Consider the following 12,221-nt stretch of genomic DNA (forward strand, 5'->3'; position numbering starts at 1 on the left):
ATGGTGTAAAGTTTTCAAGGGCTAAAGCAGAACGTGCAATTTTAATCCCCGCAAACCATGCCTACTCTCGGGGGTGTCAATTCACAATTACCACCCCTGGCGAAGGAGATTTTTTTCAGTTTCTTATGAAGAAACAAAAAGATGTTTTTCAAAATTTAAGGAGTGGGGGTGCATTTTTGATTTTTTTTCAATGCTCCGCTGTCACCCTCCCAATTGATTCCTCTACGCCCTCTCGTAAAAAAGACTGTTCTTAATAATTTTTCTTTCTTTTTCTAGATGGGGTATTTGCATAACTTTAAACCCTTCATATTTTATTATTGGATGTCTGGCTATTGTTGGCATCTCAAGTGCAGGTTTAGTTTATTTTCGACAAGAAAATAGCCCAACTAAGCTATGGATACCCCAGAATTCGGGGTTTGTACAAAACACCGACTGGCTCAAAGACAACTTTCCCACGGATATGAGGATCCAAATGGCTATTTTCCGTTCGGAAAATATACTTACTCCGCATGGACTAAAATGGGTAACTTAATGTCTAATTTTTGAATTAAAGTACTAAGGACAGTGTAAAGTCTCTCCCGGATTTAAATGTAGTATCAGATGGCCTAACTGTATACGTGTTGGTGACACATAAATTTAAGTTACTTGTCAATTAGCTGGTACACACGCCAGAAGTCAAGTTTGGATAATGCTAATGAAATAAAACATGATGAAAATATAATAGTTTAGAAACAAATTTGGGCTATACATTTGCACATTAGGGGGGTGGGGGTAAAGCATAGCATATATATAAAGGCGTAACCTAACCTAACCTAGGTACCTTTTTTCCCTACCCCCCCCCCCCCTCAAAAAAAGTTTAAATATTCTAAACCCAATGGCAAGCCATGCTTTGCGATCCAATTCTCTATTGACTGATACTCGTTTGACTTCTTTCCTTTAGCATCTTTCTTGCGTGTGTACCAGCTAATTGACAAGTACCAAATTTAATGTATTTTGTCACAGAATTAAAATGATTCCGTAGGTAGCTGTTACATCCGCGTACATTTAATATTCAAACCCGTAGAAAAGAATCGTATATATTTGTACGTTTAGCCCTTAGCAAAGAGAGTCTAACTTGTGTTTTGAATGAGATAAGTCTGCTTCTGGTTATGGCTTTGATATAAATAGGGCACCTTTACGGACTGGTATCAAAGCTGACCGTGGGGCTGGCGGAAGGCCTTTATCGGGAGGGAGCTTGAGTCGCACGCGAAGGCGAGAGTAAAGATCACGGAAAGCCCGAATGATATTTGAGTTCACTCCTCTTTTAGCTGAGTTTAGCAACATAAGCGCAGGAATCAATGAATCAAACGCTCTCTGCAGGTCTAAGCCACCGATCGCTAGGCTTTCTCCTGATTTGTGTGCATCCAGGAGTGCATATGCAACGACATGGAGCGTTTCAGCACAACCAATACCGCGTTGGAAACCGAACTGTCTTGGTAGATTGCAACACAGTTTTTCAAACTCATCTACGAATAAAAGTTCAAATAACTTGCAAAGAGAAGTAGCAATCTTGATTGGACGGAAAGAGGAGCATTGCATGGTAGTTTTCCCTTTTTTAGGAATTGGCGCAAGATCTCCAATTGAGAAAGTGGTTGGGACAATACCCTGAATGAGAATAATCTGCATCAGGAGTTACGTGACTAATGAGAGCGGACTCACCACTTTCTAGATGGAGTGCGCTGATCTCATCAATCCCGAAAGATTGTTTAGGTTTTAGGCGAGAGATGGCCATGCATACAGCTCCCTCTGTTACAATATAATCACCCTGAGGACAACTATCTAAGAAGTCGTCCAACTCAGCTTCGTATCTTTCGTTGAGGGCTGGGTCAGGAGGCAAAAATTCTGACCCATAGTACGCGTACCATTCCAAATCAGGGATAGTAGATGCGGACAAAGACTCATCTCTTTTAGAGGACAGAAAACGCCAAAGGAGAGAAGGATTAGTGTTGGCCCTTGTATATTCAATATCAATAATCTTTTCTCTGTGAGCTTTTTCCTCCTTCGCGAATTTTTCTTTTTGTGAGCAGGCGGATTGAATTGACTACTTCCAAACGTCCACAAGAAACCCAAAGTTGAAGCAAAAATTTAGACTTAGAATTGGTATCCACTAAATCTAGATTTTCACACCAGCCAGGAAGGGTAGGATGACGGGGTCTACTTAGAGGGACGGCAGCTTTTTCAGCGCAGCGAAGGGCAAGGTCAATTTCTGCGCAATAAATATCGACTGAGAGTTGTGTTTCCTCCTTTGAAAGAGAAGTTAATCTAGAGACAAGGTGGAAAGTACAGATCTTACTAAGGACTTTGGCGGCTTCTTCATGAAATAAAACACGGGTAATTTTTCGCCAATCACGGCAAGACCTAGGAGGTGTTTTTGAAGTTGTTTGCGTTTGTATATCTGAGCTGTGGCAAGGAATCTTGGCTGAGAACTGTATTGGTAAGTGATCAGATAGCTGAAAATCAAGCACAACCTTGACAGGCGAAATCCTGAGATTTGTGGACGCAACGACCTGATCGAGATCTGATGTAGACATTGAGGTGTGTACGTGTGTAAAATTTAAATCTTTGCACTTGAGTTCAAACCGGTCTCCAAAAATACTAAGCAACAACATAGAACGTAAAGACGTAGATAAGAGCGGTTCATTCAAATCGCACTTGAAGTCACCAACTAATACGCATTGAAGGCTTAAGGATCTTATACGGTTAATACACTGGCCGAGTTCATCACTAAAATAAGTAAAAGCACGCTCCGAACGCTCATCATGGTAATTTGTAGGCAAATATACATTAATAAAAACACAGCCCTCAACACGAATAGCTAGAAAATTATCATTGACTTCAAATACACTGGGTCTCAGAGTCGAACGAACGAAAATGGCAATACCACCGGCGGGTCGCCCTTTTCTACTTGACTGCTTCATTGAGACTGAATGAACCAATATTACACTATTAAAAACTATGAATGCTTTTACTGCGGTTTGTGAAGAAATGTTCTTGTAAACAGACAATTTCATTTTGTTTACAAACAATATCTAAGTTCGGAATTTTGTTCACAAACTAGCCATTAATGTTCCACCATAAGAGTAGAGTAGTAAGTTATACTTCTATAGAAGCTATTGGAATTACCATGCTATTCTATAGAAGCTATAGGAAAACATTTCTATAGAAGCTCTACACCTTTTCACGTGCACATTGTAAAAAAGTTGGCAAGCTATAAAGTGCCCAAGCACGTTTTGAAACAATAGTCAAGGTTGTATAAGAGAATTAGACTGTTTTTTTTTTGCTATTGATATCAATTGCACAAGGAATTGCACAAGAACATGCAGTGTCGTTTGACGTGCGCATTGTAAAAAGCGACCAATCCTTTACCTACAAAGTGGCCAAGCATGTTTTGAAACTATAGTCAAGGTTGTATAAGATAATCAAACTGGTTTTTTGTTATTGATATAAGATAATCAGACTGGTTTTTTGTTATTGATATGAATTGCACAAGAAATGTACATTCACGCCTACAAGAATATGCATGTTCCTTCCACGTGCACATTGCAAAAAAGCTGGCAAGCTATAAAGTGATTAAACACGAGCTAAGGTTTCTTAGTATTTCGTAGGTGTGTGTTGTCTGAAACTTATGATTTGGGGTGTGTAAATTACTATTTCGGGCCTTTCTCAGCTAGATTTCTTAGTCTTTCGTTAGTGTGTGCTGTCTGAAATCTATGATTTGGGATGGGTGGGTTGCTATTTTTGACTTTTCTGAGCTGGATTTCTTAGCCTTTCATAGGTGTGTGTTGTCTGAAACTTATGATTTGGGATATGTAAATTTCTATTTCGGGCTTTTCTGAGCTAGATTTCTTAGTGTTTCGTTGGTGTGTGTTGTCTGAAACCTATGATTTGGGATGGGTGGGTTGCTATTTTTGACTTTTCTGAGCTGGATGCCTTAGCCTTTCATAGGTGTGTATTGTCTGAAACCTATGATTTAGGATGGGTGGTTTGCTATTTTTGACTTTTCTGAGCTAGATTTCTTAGCCTTTCATATGTGTGTGTTGTCAGAAAATTATGATTTGGGATGTGTAGTTTGATATTTGGACTTTTCAGAGCTAGGATTCTTAGTCTCTCATAGGTGTTTGTTGTCTGAAACCTATAGTTTGGGGTGAGTAGTTTGCTATTTCAGGCTTTTATTAGCTAGATTTCTTAGTCTTTCGTTGGTGTGTGTTGTCTGAAACCTATGATTTGGGATGGGTGGGTTGCTATTTTTGACTTTTCTGAGCTGGATTTCTTAGCCTTTCATAGGTGTGTGTTGTCTGAAACCTATGATTTAGGATGGGTGGTTTGCTATTTTTGCCTTTTCTGAGCTAGATTTCTTAGCCTTTCATAGGTGTGTGTTGTCAGAAAATTATGATTTGGGATGTGTAGTTTGCTATTTGGACTTTTCAGAGCTAGGATTCTTAGTCTCTCATAGGTGTTTGTTGTCTGAAACCTATAGTTTGGGGTGAGTAGTTTGCTATGTGGGGTTTTTCTGAGCTAGATTTCTTAGCCTTTCATAGGTGTGTGTGGTCTGAAACCTATGATTTAGGATGGGTGGTTTGCTATTTTTGACTTTTCTGGGCTAGATTTCTTAGCCTTTCATAGGTGTGTGTTGTCTGAAACCTATGACTTGGGATGGGTGGTTTGCTATTTTTGAATTTTCTGAGCTGGATTTCTTAGCCTTTCATAGGCGTGTGTTGTCAGAAAATTATGATTTGGGATGTGTAGATTGCTATTTGGACTTTTCAGAGCTAGGATTCTTAGTCTCTCATAGGTGTTTGTTGTCTGAAACCAATAGTTTGGGATGAGTAGTTTGCTATTTCAGGCTTTTATGAGCTAGGTTTCCTACTATTTCGTAGGTGTGTGTTGTCTGAAACTTATGATTTGGGATATGTAAATTGCTATTTCAGGCTTTTCTGAGCTAAGGTTTCTTAGTATTTCGTTTGTGTGTGTTGTCTGAAACTAATGATTGGGGATGAGTGTATTGCTATTTTTTACATTTCGGAGCTTGATTTCATAGACTTTCATAGGTGTGTTGTATGAAACCTATGATGTTGGATGTGGAGGTTGCTATTTTTGACTTTTCTGAGCTAGATTTCTTAGCCTTTCATAGGTGTGTTGTCAGAAAATTATGATTTGGGATGTGTAGTTTGCTATTTGGAATTTTCAGAGCTAGGATTCTTAGTCTCTCATAGGTGTTTGTTGTCTGAAACCAATAGTTTGGGATGAGTAGTTTGCTATTTCGGGCTTTTCTGAGCTAGGTTTCTTAGTCTTTCGTAGGTATGTGTTGTCTGAAACCTATAAAAATAAACTATTTCCTTAAAATCTGAGCTAATAAGGGTTTTTGACCGCAAACTCTAGTTTTGTGTAAGAAAATCATGGAAAATACATTTCGTTTACTCATAGGTGAAACTTAAGCCCAGTTATGGATCAAAAAATAAACTATTTCTATAAAATCTAAGCTAATAAGGGTTTTTGACCGTAAACTCTAGTTTTGTGTAAGAAAATTATGGAAAATAAAATTCTCTGATTCAAATGTGAAACTTAAGTCCAGCTATGAACCGAAGAATAAAATATTTCTGTAAAATCTGAGTTAATAGGGGTTTTGACCGTAAACTCTAGTTTTTTTTTGTAAGAAAATTATGGAAAATACAATTCTCTGGTTCAAATGTGAAACTTAAGTCCAGTTATGGATCGAAAAATAAAATATTTCTGTATAATTTGAGATAATAAGGGTTTTTTGACCGTAAACTCTAGTTTTTTCTAAAAAAATTATGAAAAATACAATTCTCTGGTTCAAATGTGAAACTTAAGTCCAGTTTTGGATACTCATAATGATGAGGACTGATAGTTCTAATTCAATATTTTTTTCATAAAAACAAATTTTTTACTTTTTAAACTTCGAAATTATTCAACTTTATTTTTTTATTATTTTTTTTGTACGTATCTTAAAATGACAAAATATGCTTACGGCTCTAACAATTGTACTCTATGATTGGTCAGAGACACGATGTGGCTTTCCCAGTGGTATTCTAAGTCTGGTTATCAACACTACCTAGTCTATTGCACGTATTAAATCAGTATTTCTTACGCAGTGGAACGATAAAAACATAAGTCATATCTTTAAAAAAAAAGTGAAGATGGAGCATTTTAATAAAGTATGTTCACATAACAAGGTTATTGTAGCATTGAATGCCGACAAGGAGAAGCATTTAAACTATGAAACAAGTACAAGGGGTAGCACTATACGAAATGTATGCATGCATTGTCATGACAGTAAGGAATTAAATTTGTTTGGAATACCGAAAAAATTCAACTCTTATGTTGGTGGTTATGCGAGATTGAGATCTCCAGAAATGATTGCACTCAAAGAAAATGCCAACATAAAAATAATCGTTGATGATAGAGGACAACTCCTTGCTACTCTTGCAGGTAACACATTACCTACTGATACATCCAATCGTCACCTTTCGGGTATTAGCATTCAACGGAAGATCAATAAAAGAAAGGCCTACTCCTCTACTAATATCGTAAACCATATTTTGTGTACGTGCCGAAAGTGTTACCTGTATAAAAATAATGTGATAATAGACAGCTAAATTGCCAGAAAAATAAAAAGGGCATTGTCAGAAAATAACACTATGGAATATAAAGATGAATCGATGAAAAACAAAGCACCAGCAAACGTTACTGCCATTGATCAAACAGTTAATGAATCAAATAATACCAAGTACGAAAAGCATATTGAGACTGTTGATGAGACACCAGTAAAAATTGTGTATGACGCAAAATGCAATAATGATTATTCTACTGATTACAAACTAAGAAAAAACAATAGCTATAATACCACGAGAGAACATGGTGAACTATTTTATGGAACAGATTCAAATTGTCCAAATTTAATCATTGATATTAATAATTTATCATAATATATTTTTGTATTAATATTCTACATAGCATTATTTCATTAAAAATATACTATGCATTACATTGTTATGTGTTCATTATTTTTAGAGTAAGCTAGCATATCAAACGTTTGGAATGTCTAATAAAACGTCGGAGATGTAAGAAAAGGAATTTGCATACATCTATTGTCAGACACATGGGATAACATTGACAAAATCTTGGTATCAGAATGAATAAATTATTTATCAACATCCATTGTTGGATATGTCCTTATGAAAAAATTGTAAGTAAGTAAGTAACAAACTCTTTCTTGAATTCACCTCTTAGATACACAATACAGAAATTTAATTAAGGAGATTATGAAAAAAATTGTAAGTAAGTAACAAACTCTTTCTTAAAGTCACCTCTTGGATACAGAATGCAGAAAATTCATTTAATAAACTATGAAAAAATTGTAAGTAAGTAGCAGATTCTTTCTTGAATTCACCTCCTGGATAAATAAAAAAGACATTTCATTCAAGAAATTATGACAAAATTCTAAGGAAGTAACCAAAAGTAACCAACTCTTTCTTGAAGTCAACTCATAGATACACAATAAAGCAATTTCATTTAAGAAATTATGAAAAAATTGTAAGTAAGTAGCAAATTATTTCCTGAAGTTACCCCTTGGATACACAATGCAGAAACTTCATTTAAGAAACTATGAAAAAATTGTAAGTAAGCAAGTAACAATTTCTTTCTTGAAGTCAACTCTTGGATACACAATACGGAAATTTCATTAAAGAAATTATGAAAAAATTGTAAGTAAGTAACAAATTCCTTCTTGAATTCACCTCCTGGATAAATAAAAAAGACATTTCATTCAAGAAATTATGACGAAATTCTAAGTAAGCAACAAACTCATTATTGTTTTCACGACTTAGATACACGATGTAGAAATTTCATTCAAGAAATTATGAAAAATTCTCAGTAAGTAACAGTTTCTTTCTTGAAGTCCCCTCTTGGTTACACAATACGGAAATTTCATTCAAGAAATTATGAAAATATTTGTAAGTAAGTAACAAACTCTTTATTGATTTCTCCTTTTGGACACACAATACAGATACTTCATTCCAGAAATTATGAAAAAATCGTAAGTAAGTAACAAACTCTTTATTGTTTTCTCCTCTTGGATATACAATACGGAAATTTCATTCAATAAATTATGAAAAATTGTAAGCAAGTAACAAACTCTTTCCTGAAGTCACCTCTTGGATACACAATGCAGAAACTTCATTTAAGAAACTATGAAAAAATTGTAAGTAAGTAAGTAACAAATTTTTTCTTGAATTCGCCTCTTAGATAAGCAAAAAAGTCATTTCATTCAAGAAATTATGACAAAACTGGTTTTTTAGACAACACCCATTTTTTAGGGGCGCACGTAACCTCGTCTAAATTAACCTTAAAAAATGAAATAAAGCTATGTTGACTTTGCATGTCTCTCTCACTATGTATGCGCCGTCGCGGTGTGTAACCAATCACCAATCAAGTTATCTTATATTGAGCAACCTCCGCTGTCTCTGATTGGCCCCTAAAAAATGGGTGTTGTCTAAAAAACCAGTCTGGTTGAAAACGTGGAGTGGAAACAAACTTGTGTGGGGAATCCCCGTTCATACTGCTCACTTTTTTGCAATGTGTAGGAACCAGTGGGGAATCCCCGCTTGCTTGGAAAGGTACCAAGGAAAGGCAAGCAAATAGCATGTAGTTTCAAAACGTATTTGATCACGTGTAGAGGTTCCATAGAATGAAATATCTGTATTGTGCATGCAAACGGCGAATTCAAGAATGAGTTTGTTACTTACTTAGAATTTTGTCATAATTTCTTGAATGAAATGTCTTTTTTTGTATCCAAGAGGTGAAATCAATAAAGAGTTTGTTACTTACTTACCATTTTTTTTTTAATAGTTTTTTGAATGAAATTTCCGTATTTTGTATCCAAGAGGGGACTTCAAGAAAGAGATTGTTACTTACCTAGAATTTTCTCATAATTTCTTGAATGAAATTTCCGTATCGTATTGCGCATCCAAGAGCGGACTTCAAGAAAGAGATTGTTACTTACTTAGAATTTTCTCATAATTTCTTGAATGAAATTTCCGTATTGTGTATCCAAGAGGTGTATTCAAGAAAGAGTTTGTTACTTACTTACAATTTTTTTTATAATTTATTTAATGAAATATCTGTATTGTGCATCCAGGAGGAGAATTCACGAAACAGTTTGCTAATTACTTACAATTTTTTCATAATTTTTTGGGTGAAATTGCTGTATTGTTTGTCCAGGAAGCGAGTTCAAGAAAGAGTTTGTTTGCAATGTTTTTCATAATTTCCTGAATTAAATTTCTGTATTGTGCATCCAAATGGCGAATTAAAGAAACGATTTGTTACTTATTTAGAATTTGGTCATCATGTTTTGAATGAAATGATTTTTTTGTCTATCCAAGAGGCGAATTCAAGAAAGAATTTGTTACTTACTTACTTACAATTTTTTCATAGTTTCTTAAATGAAGTTTCTGCATTGTGTATCCAAGAGGTGACTTCAGGAAAGAGTTTGTTACTTGCTTACAATTTTTTCATAATTTATTGAATGAAATTTCTGTATTATATATCCAGGAAGAGAAAACATCACAGTTTGTTACTCACTTATGATTTTTTCAAAATTTCTTGAATGAAATATCTCTATTGTGCATCCAAGAGGTGAAATCAATATAGAGTTTCTTACTTACTTGAAAATATTTTCCCAACTTACTTAATGATATTTTTGTATTGCGCATCCAAGAAATGACTTCAAGAAAGAGACTGTTACTTAATGAGAATTTTTTCATAATTTCTTGAATGAAATTTCTACATCGTGTATCTAAGACGTGAAAACAATAAAGAGTTTGTTACTTACTAAGAATTTTGTCATAATTTCTTGAACGAAATGTCTTTTTGTTTATCCAGCAGGCGAATTCAAGAAAAAAATTGCTACTTACTTACAATTTTTTCATAATTTCTTTAATGTAATTTCTGTATTGTGTATCCAAGAGGTGACTTCAAGAAAGAATTTGTTACTTACTTACTTACAATTTTTTCATAGTTTCTTAAATGAAGTTTCTGCATTGTGTATCCAAAAGGTGACTTCAGGAAAGAGTTTGTTACTTACTTACAATTTTTTCATAATTTCTTAAAAGAAATTTCTGCATTGTTTATCCAAGAGGTAATTTCAAGAAAGTTTGCTACTTACTTAGAATTTTGTCACAGTTTGTTGAATGAAATGTCTTTTTTATCTATCCAGGCGGTGAATTCAAGAAAGATTTTGCTACTTACTTACAATTTTTTCATAATTTCTTGAATGAACTTTCTGCATTGTGTATCCAAGAGGTGACTTCAAGAAAGAATTTGTTACTTAATTACAATACTTTTTCTCATAATTTACTTAATGAAATTTCTGTATTGTATATCCAAGAGGTGAATTCAAGAAAGAGTTTGTTACTTACTTAATTACAATTTTTTCATAATTACATATCCAATAACGGATGTTGATAAGTAATTTATTCATTCTAATACGAAGATTTTGTCAATGTTATCCCATGTGTTTGACAATAGGTGTATGCAAATTCCTTTTCTTACATCTCCGACGTTTTATTAGACATTCTAAATGTTTGCTATGCTAGCTTACTCTAAAAATAATGAACACATAACAATGTAATGCATAGTATATTTTTAATGAAATAATGCTATGTAGAATATTAATAAAAAAAATATATTATGATACATTATTAATATCAATGATTAACTTTTGACATTTTGAATCTGTTCCATAAAATAGTTCACCATGTTATCTCTTGATATTATAGCTATTGTATTCTCTTAGTTCGTAATCAGTAGAATAATCATTATTCCATTTTGAGTCATACACAATTTTTACTGGTGTCTCATCAACAGGCTCAATATGCTTTTCGTATTTGGTATTATTTGGTTCATTGACTGTTTGATCAATGGCAGTAACTTATGCCTGTGCTTTGTTTTTCATCGATTCATCTTTATATTCCATAGTGATATTTTCTGCCAATGCCCTTTTTATTTTTCTGGCAATTTCACTGTCTATTATCACATTATTTTTACATAGGTAACAGTTCCGGCACGTAGACAAGATATGGTTTATGATATTAGTAGAAGAGTAGGCCTTTCTTTTATTGATCATCCGTTGAATGCTAATACCCGAAAGGTGACGATTGGATGTATCTGTAGGTAATATGTTACCTGCAAGAGTAGCAAGGAGTTGTCCTCTATCATCAACGATTATTTCTATGTTGGCATTCTCTTTGAGTGCAATCATCTCTGGTGATCTCAATCTCGCATAACCACCAATATAAGAGTTGAATTTTTTCGGTATTCCAAAGATATTTAATTCCTTAATGTCATGACAATGCATGCATACATTTCCAATAGTGTTACCACTTTTACTTGTTTCATAGTTTAAATACTTCTCCTTGTCGGCATTCAATGCTACAATAACCTTGTTATGTGAACACACTTTATTCAATTGCTCCATCTTCACTTTTTAAAGATATGACTTATGTGTTTATCCTTCCACTGCGTTAAAAATACTTATTTAATACGTGCAATAGACAAGCTAGTGTCGATAACCAGACATGGAATATCAGTGGGAAAGCCACATCGTGTCTCTGACCAATCATAGAGTACAATTTTTAGAGCCGTAAGCATATTTTGTCATTTTAAGATACGTACAAAAAAAAAGTTGAATAATTTCGTGGTTTAAAAAAAGTTTGTTTTTATGAAAAAAATATTGAATTAGAACTATCAGTCCTCATCATTATGAGTATCCAAAACTGGACTTAAGTTTCACATTTGAACAAGAGAATTGTATTTGCCATAATTTTCTTACAAGAAACTAGAGTTTACGGTCAAAAAACCTTAATAGCTCAGATTTTACGGAAATAATTTTATTTTTCGATCCAAAAATAGACTTAAGTTTCACATTTGAACCAGAGAATTGTATTTTTCATAATTTTCTTACAAAAAACTAGAGTTTACGGTCAAAAAACCCTTATTAGCTCAGATTTTACAGAAATAGTTTATTTTTTGATCCATAACTGGACTTAAGTTTCACACTTGAACTAGAGAATAGTATTTTCCATAATTTTCTTACAAAAAAAACAAAAAAACTAGAGTTTACGGTCAAAACCCCTATTAACTCAGATTTTACAGAAATAGTTTAT

General features: G+C 33.9%; 1 protein-coding gene across 3 annotated transcripts in view; it reads left to right on the forward strand.

The window, feature by feature from the left end:
* LOC148939147 (patched domain-containing protein 3-like) overlaps positions 1 to 12,221 on the forward strand; it is a 260,903-nt gene that overhangs the window by 12,387 nt on the left and 236,295 nt on the right. For all 3 annotated transcript variants that reach the window (XM_089106538.1, XM_089106540.1, XM_089106539.1), the window contains exon 2: positions 277 to 523. In XM_089106538.1, coding sequence (XP_088962664.1) covers positions 277 to 523 — 247 coding nt within the window. The remainder of the gene's footprint in view (positions 1 to 276; positions 524 to 12,221) is intronic.

Source organism: Artemia sp. Qi Xiang Cuo, chromosome 21, assembly GCF_049724085.1.
Source record: "Artemia sp. Qi Xiang Cuo chromosome 21, ASM4972408v1, whole genome shotgun sequence".
Taxonomy (NCBI): Eukaryota; Metazoa; Arthropoda; class Branchiopoda; order Anostraca; family Artemiidae; genus Artemia; species Artemia sp. Qi Xiang Cuo.